The sequence below is a fragment of the Oncorhynchus mykiss genome, chromosome 3 (genome assembly GCF_013265735.2).
Source record: "Oncorhynchus mykiss isolate Arlee chromosome 3, USDA_OmykA_1.1, whole genome shotgun sequence".
Taxonomy (NCBI): domain Eukaryota; kingdom Metazoa; phylum Chordata; class Actinopteri; order Salmoniformes; family Salmonidae; genus Oncorhynchus; species Oncorhynchus mykiss.
Window position 1 is genome coordinate 32,005,595 of NC_048567.1, and position 19,795 is coordinate 32,025,389.

Sequence of the window (19,795 nt, forward strand, 5' to 3'; positions counted from 1 at the left end):
TCTATTAATACCAGATAATAACATCCTTCTGGACATAACTTCTAAGGGGATGATGGAATTTTTTAAAAGTTTGCTCATTGGATGACCTTGTTGTCAATGAAAATGTGTCTCACCACATGTAAGACACAGGGGAAAAGACCCAGCCCAATGCAATGAAAAATACTCAGCTGTAGGCCTATCTTGATAGCAAACGCAGAGGATCCTCTAACAAGGTGCACTATAGGAAATAAAACGACATCAACTAAGAATGTAATTTATAATCGTATTTCTTAGGTTAACTGACATATGTTAAGGTATTAACCTACATTATCAGATCATTTACATTTGGTTGATAAGCTGCTGTTTGATTTGGGGACAATAGGAAAAGTGCACTTTTATTGATGTAATTGTTGAGAAAGATTACATTTCATTTTTTGTGTGGGTGGGATATATATAAAGGACTATACAGAATTTCACAGTAAGGAAATATTCAAGTGTTAGAATGGTATCCATACACGACGGGGAAACGCTCATTCCTGTTCGTTTCTGCATCAGGGAAGAGAAACAAATTGATAGTCTACTATGATATGAAAAATAACTAAATTAATTATTACTTACCGTTTTCTATGTGGTTAACACAATCTGACTTTTGAAAATCAGAAGAAAAAAATGCTTGACGTAAACCATGCAGGGATTGACAAAATATGGCAACACAGGTGTTTGTCACTCATACAGTCCAACCCCGAATGAACCCCTCCCAACCGCCCCAAGTCCCACCCTTGCAAACTAGGCTACTAGGCTACAATGTAAATCACCATTTGCAAGAAAATGTAGCCAGGGCATGTTTATTTAACACAGGAGAACACCGAGGAAGAGAAAAAACACACATTCATATTATTTCACAGATGAAAATACATTATTGGTTGTTTGTTATAGCCTATCTTGAACTGAAACTGAACTAAAACACGTTGCACACTAAAAATGTAATTGTAGACTGCTACAAATAAACGCTCTTGTGGATAATAACGCTCTTGTTTAAATTAATATTGCATCGAAAGGGGGTGAAGTAGGCCTCCAGCACAGCATCACCAAAGTCAAATGTACAATGAAATACAAATTAACTCTTTGTGTCAACACTTTTGTTTCCAATCTTTTCTTCCACATTATGTACAAAAATTTAAATTAGGGCTATATGATAAAATATAGAGCACATCGTTCGCAATAAATTAATGTTAGAAGCTATAGAAACGTAATCTAATTAGATATACATAAAGTCACAGACCCATTTTTAGATACATTTATTTACTACACTTTAGACAAACTGATTATTCCGATGATTGATATTTGGAAATATATGTCTATATGGTATCAAATACGCTTCGTCGTGGAATCCAGAGCCTAGTGTGAAGCTTGTGACTTAAACAGTAACGGTGTGGTACATCCTAGCGGTCGCTCAACGCAATGGGCTGAACCTAGCCCAAGGTTTAACTCTCTCACACACAGCACAGTCCCCACACACCGAGCTAAAGGCGAGGGCAACAACGGCTACATCAAACCTCCCAAGCAGTGCTCCTGTTACGAACCCTCAAGTGAAGTCGAAGACGATTTTCATGTTCGACATATGAGAACGTAGATCGATCCGGAAAAAAATCTAAAGCTCCTTGGAAAGGACCGGGGTCTTTGGCGAGCAACTGACGGAAAAGAGGGGACTTTGGAGAGCAGCTCGAGACAAACGCGCAGCCGGGAGCAAAGCACCACGAGGGGGAAGAGCACATCTAGCCACCCAGCGCCAGTTGGGGTGTATTTTTTGTACTTTTTATAAACGCTCATTATACAAACGATTAGGTGCGTATAGAGACAAGGAACTATTTCATACTTCATAACTCCGACAAGGCGCGCCGATTCTGAGAAGACGCAAAACAAACTTTGAGTGGCAATTCGAACGAGTATGTTCCTTGCTTGTCCGCTGGCAATCAAACCGAACTTTTATAATTCCCCTTTACAACGGAATTGCATCATCAAGGCGCACTGGGAACAACTCACAACCATCCTCAAAAACTTTATCCGTCCCATCCGCTTCTAGCGGGTGTCGGCGACTGATGTCCAACGGCAAGGAGGTTATTTGAATGAGGATGCTGTCAATTATATGAAGATTTAAAAAAAAGACTGAACCACTTCGGGGACATTAAAAACACTTTCAGATGCACACAGCCACATTCACAGGAAGTACTCAGTCGTGGGACAAAAGTTATCTAGCCTAAATGAGATGGAAGAAAAGATGGACGGAAAGTATGAGCATTGAGGCAAACTGTTCGAATTCCGTCATCTAAATTATCAGAAGTTCACAACCCATGTGGAAAATACTACTTAAAAGCATGGCTGAAGTATTGGATACACGCAAGAAAAGAATTGCATCAATGAATCTCCAGCACCAGTGAAAGAAAGCTCCACAGAAAAGGAGAAAAGCTGACCTTCCGCGACGTAGACCCCCATGAATGCTGGGCGTAACAAGCGAGATTTTGTGTGTTGTTGGAGGAGGTGGATAGCAAGAGAAGAGAGACAGATAGTCTGAGAGTGAAGCAGCTAATTGCTTAGTCTGTCCCTCATTACCATATCCAGTGTGTGTCCGCTGGACTTCAGCCAATCCCTCTCACACAGTACCATTAATCGTAATGCATTATTCACTATCATAATTATATACCGACATGCGCAATCCACGCAACAGCAACACTAGCTAATTCCCGTAATTTTTGCAACCAGACTATTTGTGATTTTTTTTTTTTCATTCGGTCGCTGCTCATGTATCTGCAAAAAGCAGAAACATCTCGCAGCGTATCAGCAGCATGTCCCGTCGCAAGCAAGCGAAGCCACAGCACCTCAAGTCGGACGAGGATTCCACAATAGCCGGGGTGGTATCCGAAAATGGTAAGTTATGCTTCTATCTGCGGTTGGGACAATCTTTTTAAACGCATGTCCAAGTCTACAAAACGTATTGTTTTCTCCGAATGCAAGCTTTTCCGGGACATCATTTGTGTTGGAAAGGCTATGTTTTTATGTAGAAGTGACTTTATAATATCGGTCATATGACTTAAAATTGAATGTGTTTCTACATCTATATGTCGCGGTCCCTGCGAAACTTTGCTTATGGTTTTACGCATAGATCTCCTTGTCGCTTCCATCGGTTTCATCATGTTGTGAAACCCAACGCAACCTCCAAATGAGATGGGAACTCTTTATTTACCTACTCCAATAACTAGCCTACCTGTTTTATTACAAGAAAGTCATTTGGTGACATTTCAAGCTTTATTCAGAGCACGTTAAGGTACTATCAAAAACACTTTTGAAGTCACTTTTAATAGCCTACCGTTGTTGGTTGTGCTTTTAGGTAACAAAGCAACATAACACAAGCAAATGCAATGGCCTCAAGTCGGTATTTAACAGTTTTAATTCGATAACTCCAACAACAATTTCATACCTGTCTTAGTTTTTACATGCAAATAGATCTCCTACTGCGTTATACGAGTGCAAGTGAACTATCTGTTTCAGAGTATGGTCCATAAGAAACTCCGATAGTTTTCGTATCAAGAAACTAAACAGTTTGAAACTATTTTAATATGTGTTCAAATATTATATGAATCAAAAATGTTTTTTCTTTAAACGCAACCTCATCAGTTGGTGTGGCTCTCTCTCTCTCTCTCTCTCTCTCTCTCTCTCTCTCTGACACACACACACACACACACACACACACACACACACACACACACACACACACACACACACACAGCACACAGCACGCAAGATGTAAACATTTTAAATACCAAGCAATGTAATTATGTTGAACATACCACGCTCTACATCATATTTATGGCTTCGGACTTTGAGAAAGTATTTACATCAATACATTGCATAACATTTTCTTCCTAAAAGAGGACAATACATAGTCGTTTTGATTTATTTCTGTCGGCATACGGTAGGTTATTTTCCAGTGTCGATGCCTATGCTGGCATTCAAAGGAGCGGATTGCATATAATGCGATAGATTAAGTGCAGAGCATGTTTTGTCATGGAACTGTTTTTGTTTACTGCCTCACAAATGTATCACACTTGGTTTGTTTTCGTGTAGTTCCCTATGTCTACACGGTCAGTTGACAGGGTTAGCCGTGTGAAAGAGGTCACTCTTTTCTAGAAATATGTGCTGCATGCGCCTGAAGAGTGTAAAACCTTTTAATTTTTGAAAACTAAAGTGAAATCTTCACCCAAAGCACACGACACGAAAATGCATGTCAGTTTGTTTTTATAGCCTATCCGGACATTTTTTTAAATAAATATTAAATCAATTCCTCCATATATTAATGTTGAAAAACCTTTATCGAATACAAATCTTCGATAGCGTTTTACATCAGGTCCCGGTGATTGGTCTATAATGTAGTTTAATGCACATGTAAACTCATACATGGGTAATTATGCACGATTCATTATTGAGTAAAGATTCGTTCAATATTTTAATTACATTGTTTGTTTTGTTATTTATTATATATTTCAGGAATCGTGATCAAGCTACATAATTATTTGTAAAAACAATTTAAGTATCTGCAGCTTGCAAAAGTTCCTATATACCTTAAAAATAATATAAATATATTTAAGTTTAGTGCGATATTTTACCATTTAAAACCTTCACAATACCTCTTTGTTTTTCCTCTCCAAAATGTATATTGCAATCCTAAGGATTTTTCAAGTCATTTTAACAGCATTCTGAAATTACCAACACGTTATTTTCCTTCTTCCTATTAGATCGAGAAAGAGTGTCATGTGTTAGTCAGCATTTCTTATTGACTATCCATACAGCTTACGTGGTATTCTCGACAAAACAACTGTCATTATCTTGAACCATCGCTGACCAGCACATACTGCACATCCTTTGTACTGATCCTGTAAAAAAAAAATTAAAAGTGTGATGTCATCCCTAGGGAAAAATAACAGTCTTATTTCCTTGTGAACATTTTAGGGTGACCGAGTCACAATGCTGAGCATGGGTTGTGATTCATTTATTTACGCGTTGTCTTACCATACCAGACGTAACACATGAATAGGGCAGTCAGTGTCCCCCCAAAAATGTAATGTAGCTAGCTAAGATGATTGGACAATACATCACACTTGCCTCGCTTGTAGGTTGATTATAGCCATGAATTGCAAGAGTAAAGCCAGGGTTAAAGTATCATCTGTATAACAGGCTAGAAATACATTCTCTTGTATATATCAAGAACCATGGATAGTGAAATGGCATCTATCTATTAGTTACAGGCATATATGCTGAAAACAGCGTGGTTATGATTGACAAATGCCATCTATTGTGTTTTAGAGGGTAATAATGACCTTATAAAGGAAAGCATTCATTTAAAGATGATCCTCGTTAACTATAAGGGCGTTTTACGTGAGTAGGAGGAGGAAGGAGATCCGTATTTTCCAAATGAATTCAATAAGATGAGAAAAGAAGTGCTCTATGTGACGCATTCTTAAGAGCCTACTGTCATGGGCCTGTTCAAGAAAAAGTCACATCTCCTTCTCTCATATCAAAATAGCTGTGTCAATGAGAAAGCCCTCTTCAGTTCTGTTGGTTTGGATATTTTCCTCTTTATGGCAAATAGATCTGAGTGGAATGCCTCTCTCCTTCTGTCTTCTAAATCTTGACTTATGAAAAGAGATGAAGACGAACGTAGTCGGTGGATCATGCTGCTACCAGCTCTCAGAGTCTCACGTCAGAGTTAGACGTTCTTTCAAACGTCTAATTTCAATACTGACTTGTGTCACGGGTGACCTGTCTGCACACACGGCTACACTCACTCATAGACATGTGTATGCAGAGACGCGCGCGCACACACACACACACACACACACACACACACACACCATACATGATGGCTGTGTGTGAACTACCGACGCCATGCTGCTTAGCATTTTAATAAGTTGATGTCGATTGCTACGGAGGATCCTTTCTGATGTTGGAAGAATGCACTGACTTGCTTGTTGTCAGAACAGACTGTGCTTCACTGAGAGAAGCCTTCACACGCCTTGGACAAAAGACAGTGATAGACCATTGGATAAGATACCCTACAATGCCGTATTTCCACCGATATGACCTGAAGTAACCATACCACTTTATGTCAGACAAAACGTATGATGTAACTGTGATCCGTTTACGTACTGCCGTAGTACAGCTACTGACAACACTATTGATTACTCTGCCTGAAGTCAAAATGGCGCATGTTGTACGAAGGAATTCAGAGGGTCCAATTCTCTTTCAGTACACTGTTAGGACTTATTGTCCATTCTGTTAGTCGCCGACCTGGCTGATTGTGTGTAACATCCCAGTCACGACACAGCAAGGGAACAGAGGCCTACAGAAACGAGTTGCTATACCTATACCCTAGTAGACGTTTTTCTAAATGTTATTGGATGAATCCAGACTTCTATTTTTATATCATATCTTTTCGGGGTCCCGGGTTCTGCAATTCTGATATCATGCTGTTGCTCTCGGCTGCGTTACACCTGTCTGCGTCTAATTGGGATTTATCAGTTACTTAAATCCCGCCTTGATTTGACCTTTTTTTGTGCTTAGGGCTTTTGTGGGGAATTTACGTTGTTGTCTAATGTAGCACTTTAGGGCCCTATTGTGTGGTGGCCTTGAAAAAGTGGAATCGCATGCAGTGCCAACAAGCGACTCTCGACCCCCCCCCCCCCCCCCCCTTACACCCCCCCAACCCCACCCCCCAGGCCTCCCAGCCACTTGCCCTGAAGTTGGCTGGTTAGAAAAGCTATGATAGAGCTGGCTGACTTAACCTTTGCCCACCTCGCCCTGCCAGGGGCTGCGGCTAGATGTCAAGCTCATAATACAATTAGAACAGCTGTGCCATTGACCTTGGCAGCGCGGCTTACCCGTGTCCTAGGCAGTGTTAACAGCGACAAGCTTTCATCTCACTGCTGCTTCCTCTGCATCAGGTCCCGTTAGAGCTCTTTCCCCAGGGGTGAGGGAGAACACACACACACACACACACCTACCTGAAAATACAACTATTTAAAGTGAATCCTCTCCAGCCGTTCATAATGGCAAACCTCTTTAAGTGACACAGTGTTAGGGTGTCTGCTAACACTTAGGAAACATTTGCAAGTGAACGAGCGAAGGAAGAGAGGGAAAACATATTGAAGTGGATGGATGGAATTAAGAAAGAGATAGAGAGATGATATATAGTGAGGGAACGTCCTGATAGCAGTGACAACATGGGCTGTATCCCCACTTGCCATTCAGTGAGGCTTTGTTTGGCATTTGTTTTAATCCTCTCTCATCATTTCAGTGGAAGACTCTGGACCACCCACACAGCCATGCCAAATATGTTTCCAAGAAGAAGGCACCCCAATATGGCTGTCTTTTAATTACAACCCCTAGAGCTTAAAAACACACAATAACTATCATTCCCCTTGATGAAGAGGAACTCGCCAACGTCGTGACAAACAATCATCCGGAGAGAAAGCTGTCATTGAATGCTGTATTGCATACGCTTAGGCAAACACATCGCTAATGTTTGGGCTGGGGCCACATCTGCATGCAGTGACAAAGACCCCTCTGTCAGAGAGGATAGGATATTACTGTACCACTATGCGTGAGGGCCAGGCCTGTGAAATAGAGAGCTCTGCCTGGTGGGGGACTGCTCTGCAGGTGCGGATGGGGATGTGTGTGATGGTCCTGGTGGGGAGATCCGAGAGAGAGGAGCTGTTTGAGACGTGGCGTACATATATCACCAGCGGCTCTGTCTTGGAGGGAGGCAGCAGGGATAGTCACCGCTGTGTGTGTGTGTGTGTGTGTGTGTTGGAGAGGTGGCATTTTGGGAATGTCCTCTGCTCCTTAGCCATCTTGACGGGACGGTTGTCGTACAAAAGGGTAGTCGAAATGTAAAAGCAACACAGGGAAATTGGGGGAGATAGTGAGAAAAATAATGCAGTGGAAAAAAGTAATTTGTACAGGAATTCTAACATTGTTGAACCCTGCAGGCATCCTTATTATCCCTCCTCCTCACCCCCCTGTCTCACAGCTTGGGCTGGACCTATAGCGATTCATCTCTCTTTTAAGGATCCTAAGCTCTCCTAAATGCTGGAGGGAAAAAAAATGCTTTTTTAAGGGGAAGAGGAGTTGGCGAGTCCGGGGATGTGTGATTGAGGCTGAACTCGGACCTAAGTGGAAGTGCTTGGTAGAGGGTTCAGGCCATGCTATCATGTCATCAAGCATGAGATATCATAAGAAACAATGTTTGTTTAGGCAAAAGAGAAGCTTTTAAATTAGATCATGTAATTTTCCAGAGTAAAAAGCTTTTGTAACTTGTGTAATAAAATAATTATTTTCTAACATTTTGGGTGCTTTCTATTTATTTTGTATGATTATAGAGTTTATATGAATTGCAAGTGTGTGTGTGTGTGTGTGTGTGTGTGTGTGTGTGCGGGTGTTTGCATGTATGACTGTACCTCACACATCTCTGTGTGTGTGTTTGGGGTGTAGCGGTGGTGTGTGTGTTTGCCCTGCTGTTTGTGAATCTGGAAATTGTTAAAGGCCCAGTGCAGTCAGAAACATGATTGTATATATATTCCCACACTATGAGGTTGGAATAATACTGTGATAATGCCCTTTTAGTGTAAGAGCTGTTTTGAAAAGACCACCTGAAATTTCAGGCTGTTTTGGTGGGATGGAGATTTGGCCTGCCTGGTGACATCACCAGGCAGTACATTAGTTACGTCCAATAAGAAAGAGAGTTCCTAACCTCTCTGCCAATAACAGCTCGTTTTCAGTTTTCCCCACTCAAACCACTCAGACAGTCCTAGAACAATTCTTGCTTGGAAAATAGCTCTTTGCTAAGAATCTATTTTAGTTTATATTTTACCATTCTTATTGAAAACAATCACAGTGAGGTACTTAAGTGTTACCCAGAAATGCTTCAATGTTAAGATAAAAATGGCTGCATTGGACCTTTAAGAATGGAGACTTTGTAATTGCTTAATAATTTGCTAAATACATTGCTCAGTGGCTGTCACAGAATCAGTAGAGAGCATGAATACCTCTTTTGAGGTAACATGTGAGATTAGCGGTTTCCGTTAGCATGCCGAAGATTGCTGAGCAAGATAGTGGATACAACGATACAACGTCTTACAAGCCCCCTATTGATTGTGTTGAGCTTCATATTTGCATTTGAGTAAAGGAAGACTCTTAAAGAAATGAAAACCACATTGGATTTTCCAATGCCTTCCTTTCTCATGCTATAAGAGAATCAATACAACCCCCCATCCCCCCCACACACACACAAAGTCACATTCACACGAAACAAGATCTAGCCTCAGTCGCATAGAACCTAAAGAACAACCTGTCTGGTGTATTATACTTCCTCTAGAAAAGGTAGTTAATTTGTATCATCTCAAAAAAAAGAATGTGTTTCATTTACCACGTATTTGTTTTATTTGCAGAGATTTGCACCAGAATGAGAAAATTAACCCCGTAATCAAATGCTTATCTTCCCAGAAAGAAGTCTCTAGTTGTCTCAATAAGACAGCGATAACCTTCCCAATGTTAGTCCTGAAATGATATTCCTATGTAACAAACTGTACCTTCCAGATTGTAGGCATACTAAACAAAATAAATATATATATATATATTGAATATTTGCATTATACTACTGTCGTCTGCTTTTATTTTAGCGATAGGGATATGGATGATTCACATATGTTCTCAATCTGTTCACAAAGTCAATGAAATAAATGAACCATTGTGGTGATATGTTTCTATGACACATGTATGTGGACCAACACATTTTAGCAAAGAAAGGGATTGTTGAAAAGCGGTGATACCTCAATTTCAAATTCTTGTTCATATAAATGTTCTGAACAGTAGGACATGGCCAGAATTGGGGCCTCAACTTAACTCTGTTGGAATGCAATGAAATGTACAGTATGTGATACACACATCCTCAAATAATTGCCCTTCAAATTCAATCACTTACAGTAATCTCACTATAGTGAGAATTCTCAATAGATTCATTTGTATTCATCTTGAACATGCAAAATCCCCAAAATGCTTAGATCTAGATAACAGATATTAAAATACTCAAATCACAATTGATCAATGTAGGCCAACAAATGCACTCACTTACAAAGCAAATTGTATGAATGAAATTAGAGATTGACAATAATAACTGCTATAATAAATGCTAATAACGAATCGGTTTATAACAATGCCTACTCATTGAGATTATTGACCTTTCACCCTGAATTATGGAAATGAGCCCCTGTGTCAGTTGATCGGCTAAGGGGATTTCTGCCTTCAATCACGTGGCATTTCTATTTCCAATAACTTGCTCTTTTCATAGTTTTGTATTGGTGTCGTGTGAAGTCAATAACTGATTTCACACAAAGCATACGTAGGTACATTTGTGCAAATGGAAGCTGTGTGGCCTATACCACTAAAATGACTTCATGTACACCACTAAAGACACAATATATGAAAAATACTGTTTGAATGGTACGCAATTCTTTCATGCCTGGCTCCCACTGGGCGTCATGTTTGTTGTCATATCGTTAACCTAATTTTGTATATTTAAAATGTATGCCATTGTGTCACACCACACAGGAAGAAATCAAACAATGCCTGCAACTGGCGTCACTCTGCCCTCAGTGTGCTCCAGGGGATGAACGGATAGCATTTCCAAAAGGCCTTTCGGTTTATTATTAATTAAGTTAAAGACACCGGACCCTGATGGTGTAATGTCGTCGCCCCCTTGGCCAGAAATTACAAGAAGAGTGATGAATTATTTCACTAATGACTCATTAAACTGACACGTAGGAGTCACAAAGGCTGTGATACAGGTCGGCGATGTCGTGCCCTTCGAAATGAACTGAAGCATAGAGCAACGTACGTTCCCTCACTGTTTTCTGCGTGTTGAATGAACCACTGTAGTCTGTAAAATGTAAAACGTTTGGATTGATTTAGGGAGGGGGGGGTAATTTATGGTAATGAGAAGGTATTCCTGTTGTTGATGTGTGTGTGTGTTCCAGTACACCTGTATAGTACACCCTCAACCACAGCATATTTATTTTGGCCATTGCCACCACTTTTGTCTAAATAGTAAAAAGGAGGGTGTATTGGGGGTGGAAGACAGTTGTATGTGTGTTCTGACATTTTGAAAGTACATTTGAACAACAACAACAAAAAGCCACCCGAACCAGACTCCACACTAGTCTAAATGTAACCCTTAACTGCAAGCATCAACACCGCATGTGTCCTGGTACGTTCCTCCCATTTGTTGACTTGTGGCTGAGTGGTTCCCTGGAGAAGTGCCATGTCTGGTTTTGCTTTGATTTTTGTTTCACCTGTGTTTGTTCCTTTGCCCCCACAGGCAAACATGCTCATACATAAACACCTACAATACCCTATTATCTCTCTCTCACACACACACACACACACACACACACACACACACACACACACACACACACACACACACACACACACACACACACACACACACACACACACACACACACACACACACACACATATATATGTATATATAAACATGACTACCTGGGATGGCATTTTGAATTAGGTTTTAAAACACTTGCACTAGGGTTAGTGTGGAAATACGACTTAATATCTTCACTCTCTGTTACTGGGTCAAAAAGTATTTGTAGTGGATCTGTTGGATTTATTATCTTTAGCAAATGATCATACAATTCAATATGTTTTTATTTTGAGTGAGTTCAAATTCATGTTACTATTTATAGTTGTATTATTCTTTTCACACACACACACACACACACACATATATATATAATTATTACATAATTCACTGATTGAGATAATATACTAATTGGTAATAAATAGTCTTGAAATGCATTTTCAGGCTGAAAAAAAACACTGAACCATAGTAACCTAAAAGGTGATCCATGTCTTTACATTTGACCATTTTCAAAGGTTTCACATCGACCCCCACTATTTCTCTCCTTGTGATTTTTTTATTTACACACAGGTTAAGCACTTCAAAACAAGCAAATTATGTTTCTGAGGAGCTAGAAAACGCGTCTATGGGTGTCAAGTCATAGTGGCTGGGGTCTCTGAAGTAAAGCAGTCATGCAGTTTTTCATGTAGGAGAGTAGCAAGCTCTCACTATGGGAATAATTAACACACGGTCCACACACGCGCGCACACACACACACACACACACACACACGCACAAAGACTCAGCCATGCATCCACTTGAACATGAGATAAAATAAACAGATAAGGGGGCATGTATTCATGGTTTGATCAGGTGTGAATTAGGACCATGTTCGGATGAACCTACTTGCTTTCTTGGCCCTTGATGGCAGTATGCGGAAGAGGAAGTGGCTTCTTACAACTGTGATTAAACATGTGTAACTAATCAGAGACTGCTGCCATGGCACTAGCATGTAATTTGTTGAGTCTCATTTCAAAAAGGGAGAGAGAGGAGGAAAGATGAACAAACCTAACTGAGTAACAAAAGCTGCATGTTACTAATTTAAAAAGAGAATGTTTCTCATTTCAAAATATGTACTGTCATAAGGGCACAATTTTCAGTAATTCATATATTTTGGGCTCACATCCTCATTTACATTATGGGTCAAATTTCCCAGGACATTCTGGGAGAAATAAGCAACAACAATAGCGACAACAAGTCTCAACCATTTTAATTTGAAACATATTCTCCAAATATCTCTCAAAGTAGAATACACTGGTCCTCCATATTGCATTGCAGCTAGTCACAAACAGTTGCTGAAGGTTGAATTTATTTATTCACTTATTCACTTTAGATGCAGGGCTTATGTATTACCTTAGCAATGCTAAATGAAGAGGCTCAAGCATTTGAAATTCAGGTGGAAATGGCGGGGCTTGATAGCATAGGAGAATCATAATGGGCCCATCAAAGACCTGATTTGTACCCAACAGACGAGGCAGCTGTGAATTGCATGAAATATTGGAAATCAATAGCTTCTATGGAATTTCATTAAGCGGCAGTATCCACAATTGATAGGCCCTCATAATTTGATGGATTGCACAAAGAAAATTATTAGCCTGGCTCTATTGAGAGGGCTCGAATGCGCAAAACTGGGTCTTGAGAATTGGTGAACTAGGGCAATTTGTTCAGACTAAAAAAAAAGAAAAGAATATTGATTTTGGTCACGTTAAAAGAAAGAAAAAAAATAATTAAAGGTTAAATCTTTGCAGAGCTGCTCTGCAGAATATGTGTTGAAATTCTATTGATTATTTATTCATTAATTCTTATTTTTTGTCTCCCTCCCATCATTCTGTCTTTCTCCCTCCCCCTTCCATCCCCTTCTATCCTCAGCCACAGGAGAAGTGCTGGATGACGCAGACAGTGGGAATGAGAGCCGCAGTGGGAGTGAGGAGACCCATGTGTGTGAGAAGTGTTGTGCCGAGTTCTTCAAGTGGTCTGATTTCTGTGAACACCTGACGAGCTGCATCAAGAACCCCCTGGTGCTCATAGTAAACGAAAACGAGACTGAACCCTCCCGGGAGTATCCTGCAGAGCCATCGCCCTCGCCAAGCTGTCGTAGTGACCAGGCAGACAGTGAGGACGCTGGAGAGGGCAGCAGCCACAGCCCCGGTGAGGACGATGAGGGCGCAGAGATAGCCCTGGAGGGGAGCAGTGCCCTGGACAAGGAGGACGAGCCCATGGAGCTGTCGCTTGAGAAACCGGTGGACCTCGAAGAGAGTGACACCTCCCCACAGCCAGATGGTGCTCTACCTCAGCTTTGCGATCCTGCCCCATCCTCTGGGAAGAGCTACAGCATGCCGAGCACCAACGTCACCCTGGAGACGCTACACAGCACCAGCGTGGCAGTGGCTCAGTTCTCCCAGAGTGTCCATGCCGCGGTGGCCGGTAGCGGGGTCTCCCCATTGGCCATCCCCATGATCCTGGACCAGCTGATGGCGCTGCAGCAGCAACAGATCCACCAACTCCAACTGATCGAACAGATCCGCAGTCAGGTGGCGTTGATGCAAAGGCAGCCCTCCGTCACCCAGCCAACCCAGAACCATCACCGCCACCACCACAGCACAGTTGCTGGCTCCCAGGGGCCGTCATCCTCCAGCCTCCCTGCCGTGCCCAGCCAACTCCAGCAGTTACACAACTTCATCACTCCCCCTGTCCACCAGCTACCCATCAGGTTGCCCTCACCGCTAAACAGCCTGGGCTCCTCCTCCTCCTCCCTCACCTCTGCTATAGATGGGCCCCTCTTCTCCCATACCCAGCAGAGTAGCAATCAGCAGTCAAATGTTTCGATGCCCAACACCACCTCAGCAAACTCCTCTTTCCCTCCATCCAGTGGTAATGTGCTGTCGTCTCTACTGCCTCCCTGCATGGCTTCAATCACACACAGCAGCAGCAGCGGAGCTGAATCCACAGGTGGAGGAGGCATGAGCAGCAGCAGTACAGCTCTGCCAAGGAATTCCAGCAGCCCCCTTTCACTAGGCCACAGCAGCCTCCTGAGCACCAGTCCCTCCAATCTACCACTGATACCTCACAGTTCATCTAGCAGTGTCATCTTCCCAAACCCGCTAGCCAGTATAGCTGCCACGGCCAATGCACTTGACCCACTCTCCGCTCTGATGAGGCACCGCAAGGGAAAGCCCCCCAACGTGTCTGTCTTCGACACCAAGCCCAGCTCAGAGGACCCCTTCTTCAAGCATAAGTGTAGGTTCTGTGCCAAGGTGTTTGGCAGTGACAGTGCCCTGCAGATCCACCTGCGCTCTCACACCGGCGAACGGCCCTTCAAGTGCAACATCTGCGGAAACCGGTTCTCCACCAAGGGAAATCTGAAGGTCCACTTCCAGAGGCACAAGGAGAAGTACCCGCACGTCCAGATGAACCCTTATCCCGTGCCAGAATACCTGGATAACGTGCCGACCAGCTCAGGCATACCATATGGTATGTCCTTCCCCCCAGAGAAGCCGGTGACCACCTGGCTGGACAGCAAACCTGTTCTCCCCACAGTCCCCACCTCAGTCGGGCTCCAGTTCCCCACAACTCTCCCCAGCATGATGGGAGGCTACGGTGATTCCCCGAGCCTCACTCCCCTTAGCAGATCACCCCAGAGGCCCTCCCCACCCTCCAGTGAGTGTGCCTCTCGGTCACCTAACCTCTTCACTGAAGCAGGCATGATCACCACCTCACAGTCTCCACAGCCCAACTTAGGGGGTGACATGCCTCCCATTCTTAAACCAGAGGGCATCCACCTGCCCCCAAACCTACCCACTTCCAGGCCTGGTGAGAACACGACCACCACCACCACCGTTACTCAAGTGGTCCTCGCCACCACGGTCAACGCGACCACATCCACTAGCAGCTATACTGAACCCATCATTGCCCCCTCCTCGGTTTCCCATCCAATCCTTCCCATGATCTCTGATCAGTTCAAGGCCAAGTTTCCGTTCGGCGGCCTCCTGGACTCTATGCAAACGTCTGAGACCTCAAAGCTGCAGCAGCTGGTGGAGAACATCGACAAGAAGATGACCGACCCCAACCAGTGTGTCATCTGTCACCGTGTGCTCAGCTGCCAGAGCGCCCTCAAGATGCACTACCGCATTCACACAGGGGAAAGGCCTTTCAAATGTAAGGTCTGCGGCCGAGCATTCACCACTAAGGGCAATCTGAAAACACACTTTGGGGTCCATCGTTCCAAGCCCCCTCTCCGGGTCCAACACTCCTGCCCCATCTGCCAGAAGAAGTTCACGAACGCTGTAGTCCTGCAACAGCACATCCGCATGCACATGGGGGGCCAGATCCCCAACACCCCCCTGCCTGAGAGTCTTCAGGAGATGGACACCGACCTCTCCTTTGACGAGAAGAGCTTAGACGCCATGAGCAACTACGATGACGAGCTACTGGATGAGATGGAGGCAGCTATGGAGGACGAAGCAGAGCTGAAAGAAGGAGAGATGATGATGGACCCATCCAAACCTCTCCATCCATATTCAGGAATGTCCCCTGGTCGCTCCCCACCTACCTCTGTCATCTCCAGCATTGCTGCTCTGGAGAACCAGATGAAGATGATCGACTCCTCTGTCAATATGAGTCGCTCGTTCGGGCTGAAGCCCATGCAGAATGGTGGCGGGTTTGGAGGGGAGAATGACTTCTTCAACAATGACTCGCTGTATGCCTCGGGGGACCTGGAAGGCCAGAGTGTTGGAAGCCCGGCACTATCTGAGTCCTCAGGCTCCATGCAGCCACTCTCCCCTGCTCACAGTCACCCTGAGAGTCATCGATCCAAGTCCCCAGCCACACTCAACCATAGCAGCAGCACTGCAGCAGAGGGGCAGGAGAACAACGGGATGGCTACAGTGAAGTCTGAGAAGTCAGACACCCCATCCCCGGCACCTGTGTCTGAAGGTAATGTGGCATTGGACCTGACTGCTAGTCTAACCCAGCCTAGCAGGCACTTCATCAAGGAGGAGAACCACTTCAACATGATGTTCCTGGGCAGAGATAGAGGTATATTCAATGATCCTGGTTTTGATATGGTTCATTTATTGTTAATTTGTTTCCTAGGAAAATTAATAAATACAAATCACAGTTTACGTGAATGATATCTGAAATGTCTAAAATCATTGTGTTCCACGTGTCATTTGAATAACACACGTCTCCGTTCTCCCAACTAAACATATCCTCTTTTTTTTCTCTCTAGGTCTGAGCAACTCTAGCTTGCTAAACACAGCATCCAACATGATCAAAATGGAGATGAATGGGCACAGGCACAGAAAGCCCATGTCCCTGAATGACGGTCCTTACATGCCTGTGGGCATCCAAGTGCCCGCTTCTGCACCCCAGACCAACATGAGCCCCAGTATCACCCCCATGCTGGCACCGCCAACTCCCCGTCGCACCCCCAAGCAGCACAACTGCCACAACTGTGGGAAGAACTTCTCCTCGGCTAGTGCCCTGCAGATCCATGAGCGCACACACACAGGAGAGAAACCATTCGGCTGCTCGATCTGTGGAAGAGCCTTCACCACTAAAGGCAACCTGAAGGTATGAGAGAGAATATAATAATAAAATGCATTTAAAGTATAGGAAAAGGGGTACATTTGTCTGCCTCAAAAATAAAGTTATATAAAGAACATGAAAAAAAGACCAGAGGCTCTTGAATAATAATGTCTGTTCCTTGTGTTTCCTGTTGACTGAATGCAGGTGCACATGGGCACCCACATGTGGAACAATGCGCCAGCCCGTCGTGGACGCCGTCTCTCCGTGGAAAACCCCATGGCCTTGCTGGGCGGGGACGCCATGAAGTTTAGCGAGATGTTTCAGAAGGACTTGGCGGCGAGGGCCATGAACGTAGACCCTGGCTTCTGGAACCAGTATGCTGCCGCCATCACCAACGGCCTGGCCATGAAGAACAACGAGATCTCCGTCATCCAGAATGGAGGCCTCCCCCAGTTGCCCGTCAGCCTGGGTGGAGGAGGTATGACCTCGCTAAGGGCCATGTCTGGAGGTATGGACCATATGGACCGGGTGAATGCCAGTAGCAGCCCTCCCATGACTGGGCTGGATAAGACAGTTCTGGAGGTTGGGGCTAGACGCCCCTTCGCTCGATTTATGGAGGAAAATAAAGAGATTGGGATCAATTAATGTCTTTATTATTAGTAAGGAAACAACTGAGGAAAGACAAGAGTCTTACGAAAAGGAAAGAAACTGCTAATCCAGTTTGAACTCTTATGTACTATATTATGTACAGAAAACTTTTTTTTTTGGTTTGGTTTTTGGAAATATAATATTTAGTATTCGTTAGAGGTCTTTGACTTTCGCCCTTTCACCCCTCCTCATTGATATTTCGCTCATACGAAGAATACTTTGTCTCTTGTTTGAGAATATGCCGTCTTGCAAGATTTGCATGGTACTTATTGGTTTCTATCAGTATGTTTGACTGCTTTTAAGGATTATTTTTTGAAAAGTAATATCTTGACTCAATTGTGATGGGAAAGCCTCTTATTGTGGAAGGACTAAAATGAAGCTGAGCGAACTCTTAAATGTGCATAGACTGACTAGCTGCTGTTTGGCTGATGTTTATGTTTGCTCTTAGATAAAGAGCAATGGACTGAAGTAAATTGGAATTATGGTGTTACTGTGCTCGCCTACAATTTTTTTCTCATGAAGTAGAACACTTGAAAAAACGTTTCAACTATTTTAATCTTTACATTAAGTCTCCCAGCATTGTCTTATAATATTGTCCTGTGTCTTTAGTATTTATGATATTGACAACAAAAAAAAGCGGGTATACGAAAATATATTTAATGACCCCAGCATTTTATTGATCCTTTTTTTTCTAAACTGCAGACTTCACTTATAAATATCTCTTTCAATAAAGACAACACGTCATTTCAGTTGTACGACAGAGACACATTGTGAAGGTTTTATTTGGATATCTAGCCAAGACTATGTGTAACATGTCTGGTGCACAGTGAAGAAGTTGAGATATCTGAAGCTGCTATTATCACAAACCTGATTTTAACCTTTTTTTTTTCTTTTTTTTTAAAGATGGGGGAAAATGTCATTTTAAAGAAATACATATGTATAGAAATACAGACAACTCTAAAACAGGTATGCATATTTTGTATCACATGAAAATAGACATCCTTTGAGAGTATTTGTCATGTTTGTGAATGCACTTTTTAAACAAGACGTTTTGTCCGTGACTTATCGTTAACCTTTGACTGAGCTGTCTATCACGTGTAGTTTTGATTGTTTTCAGCGTACCACTCCTACTATTTGCAGAGTTGGCCCTCTGGTACGGTATCTTATGCTACTCATCAGAGTACAACCTCATCCACTCAATCAAATCCTTCTCCAATAAAAAAAAAAGAGAGAACAGGTCACTTGTGTTTGACTGGTCTCCTTCTCTACATTTGCTGTTGTTATTATTTCTTTAATTTCAGGCTGGATTCCTGGTTTCTTTCAAAAGGGGTTAGAAGGTTGTGATGAGATTATATGAAGTAAAATATTAAGTGCATAGTCTAGGTATTTTTTTAAATGTGATTTTTTTTAAACCTCTTTCTCGTTCTACTGTATATTTACTTAGAAAGACATATTTGAAATAACATTCAAAATGGGCAGTTAGGAATGTCCTAATTCTTGTTTGGGCATTTTATGTCACATGGTGTTCGAGAGAAGCCCAATACCTCAAGTTCAACAATTTATATTTACAGTTTGGTGCTGAATGTTTTTATAAAACCCAAAGATGCAGAAAAAGTTTCTAAAAGTTTAAAAGTAGTAAACATGTAGCATTACTGTCCTCATAGGGGAAGCTGCTGTCCCCATAGGAGAACCCTTTTTGGTTCCAGGTAGAACTATTTTGTTTTCCATGTAAAACCCTCTGTGGAAAGGGTTCTACATACAAGACACCCTACGAACCCTTTTATGTTCTAGATAGCACCTTTTTCCCCCTAGGAGTGTACCCAACAGACCCCTATCTTTAATCTCTATTTGTTCACAGCCAATCAACATATCAAAACAACCACAGTAGCCGTCGTAGGAAATGCTTCCAAATTTACGTCCTGTAATATTTGTTTTGTGTTTAAATAATGTTCATCAGCAGCTATGATTTCTATCCTTTATACTGCCGACATTAACTTTTGAGAAACAAAAGACACGTTATTGAATTGTAATAGCATAGGTAAAATATGGTATGTAAGGGTAGTGAATAGTTAATGTAGCTTTTCCAACATCATTACAAGTATCAAAAGGTATTCT

General features: G+C 42.6%; 1 protein-coding gene across 1 annotated transcript; it reads left to right on the forward strand.

The window, feature by feature from the left end:
* The first annotated feature begins 1,441 nt into the window (after positions 1-1,441).
* LOC110518407 (sal-like protein 3) lies at positions 1,442-18,948 on the forward strand. Its single transcript, XM_021596015.2, has 4 exons — positions 1,442-2,904; positions 13,376-16,540; positions 16,734-17,077; positions 17,237-18,948. Exons 1-4 carry the CDS (start codon positions 2,823-2,825, stop codon positions 17,675-17,677), a joined length of 4,032 nt encoding a protein of 1,343 aa, XP_021451690.2. The 5' UTR covers positions 1,442-2,822; the 3' UTR covers positions 17,678-18,948.
* The last annotated feature ends 847 nt before the right edge of the window (positions 18,949-19,795 follow it).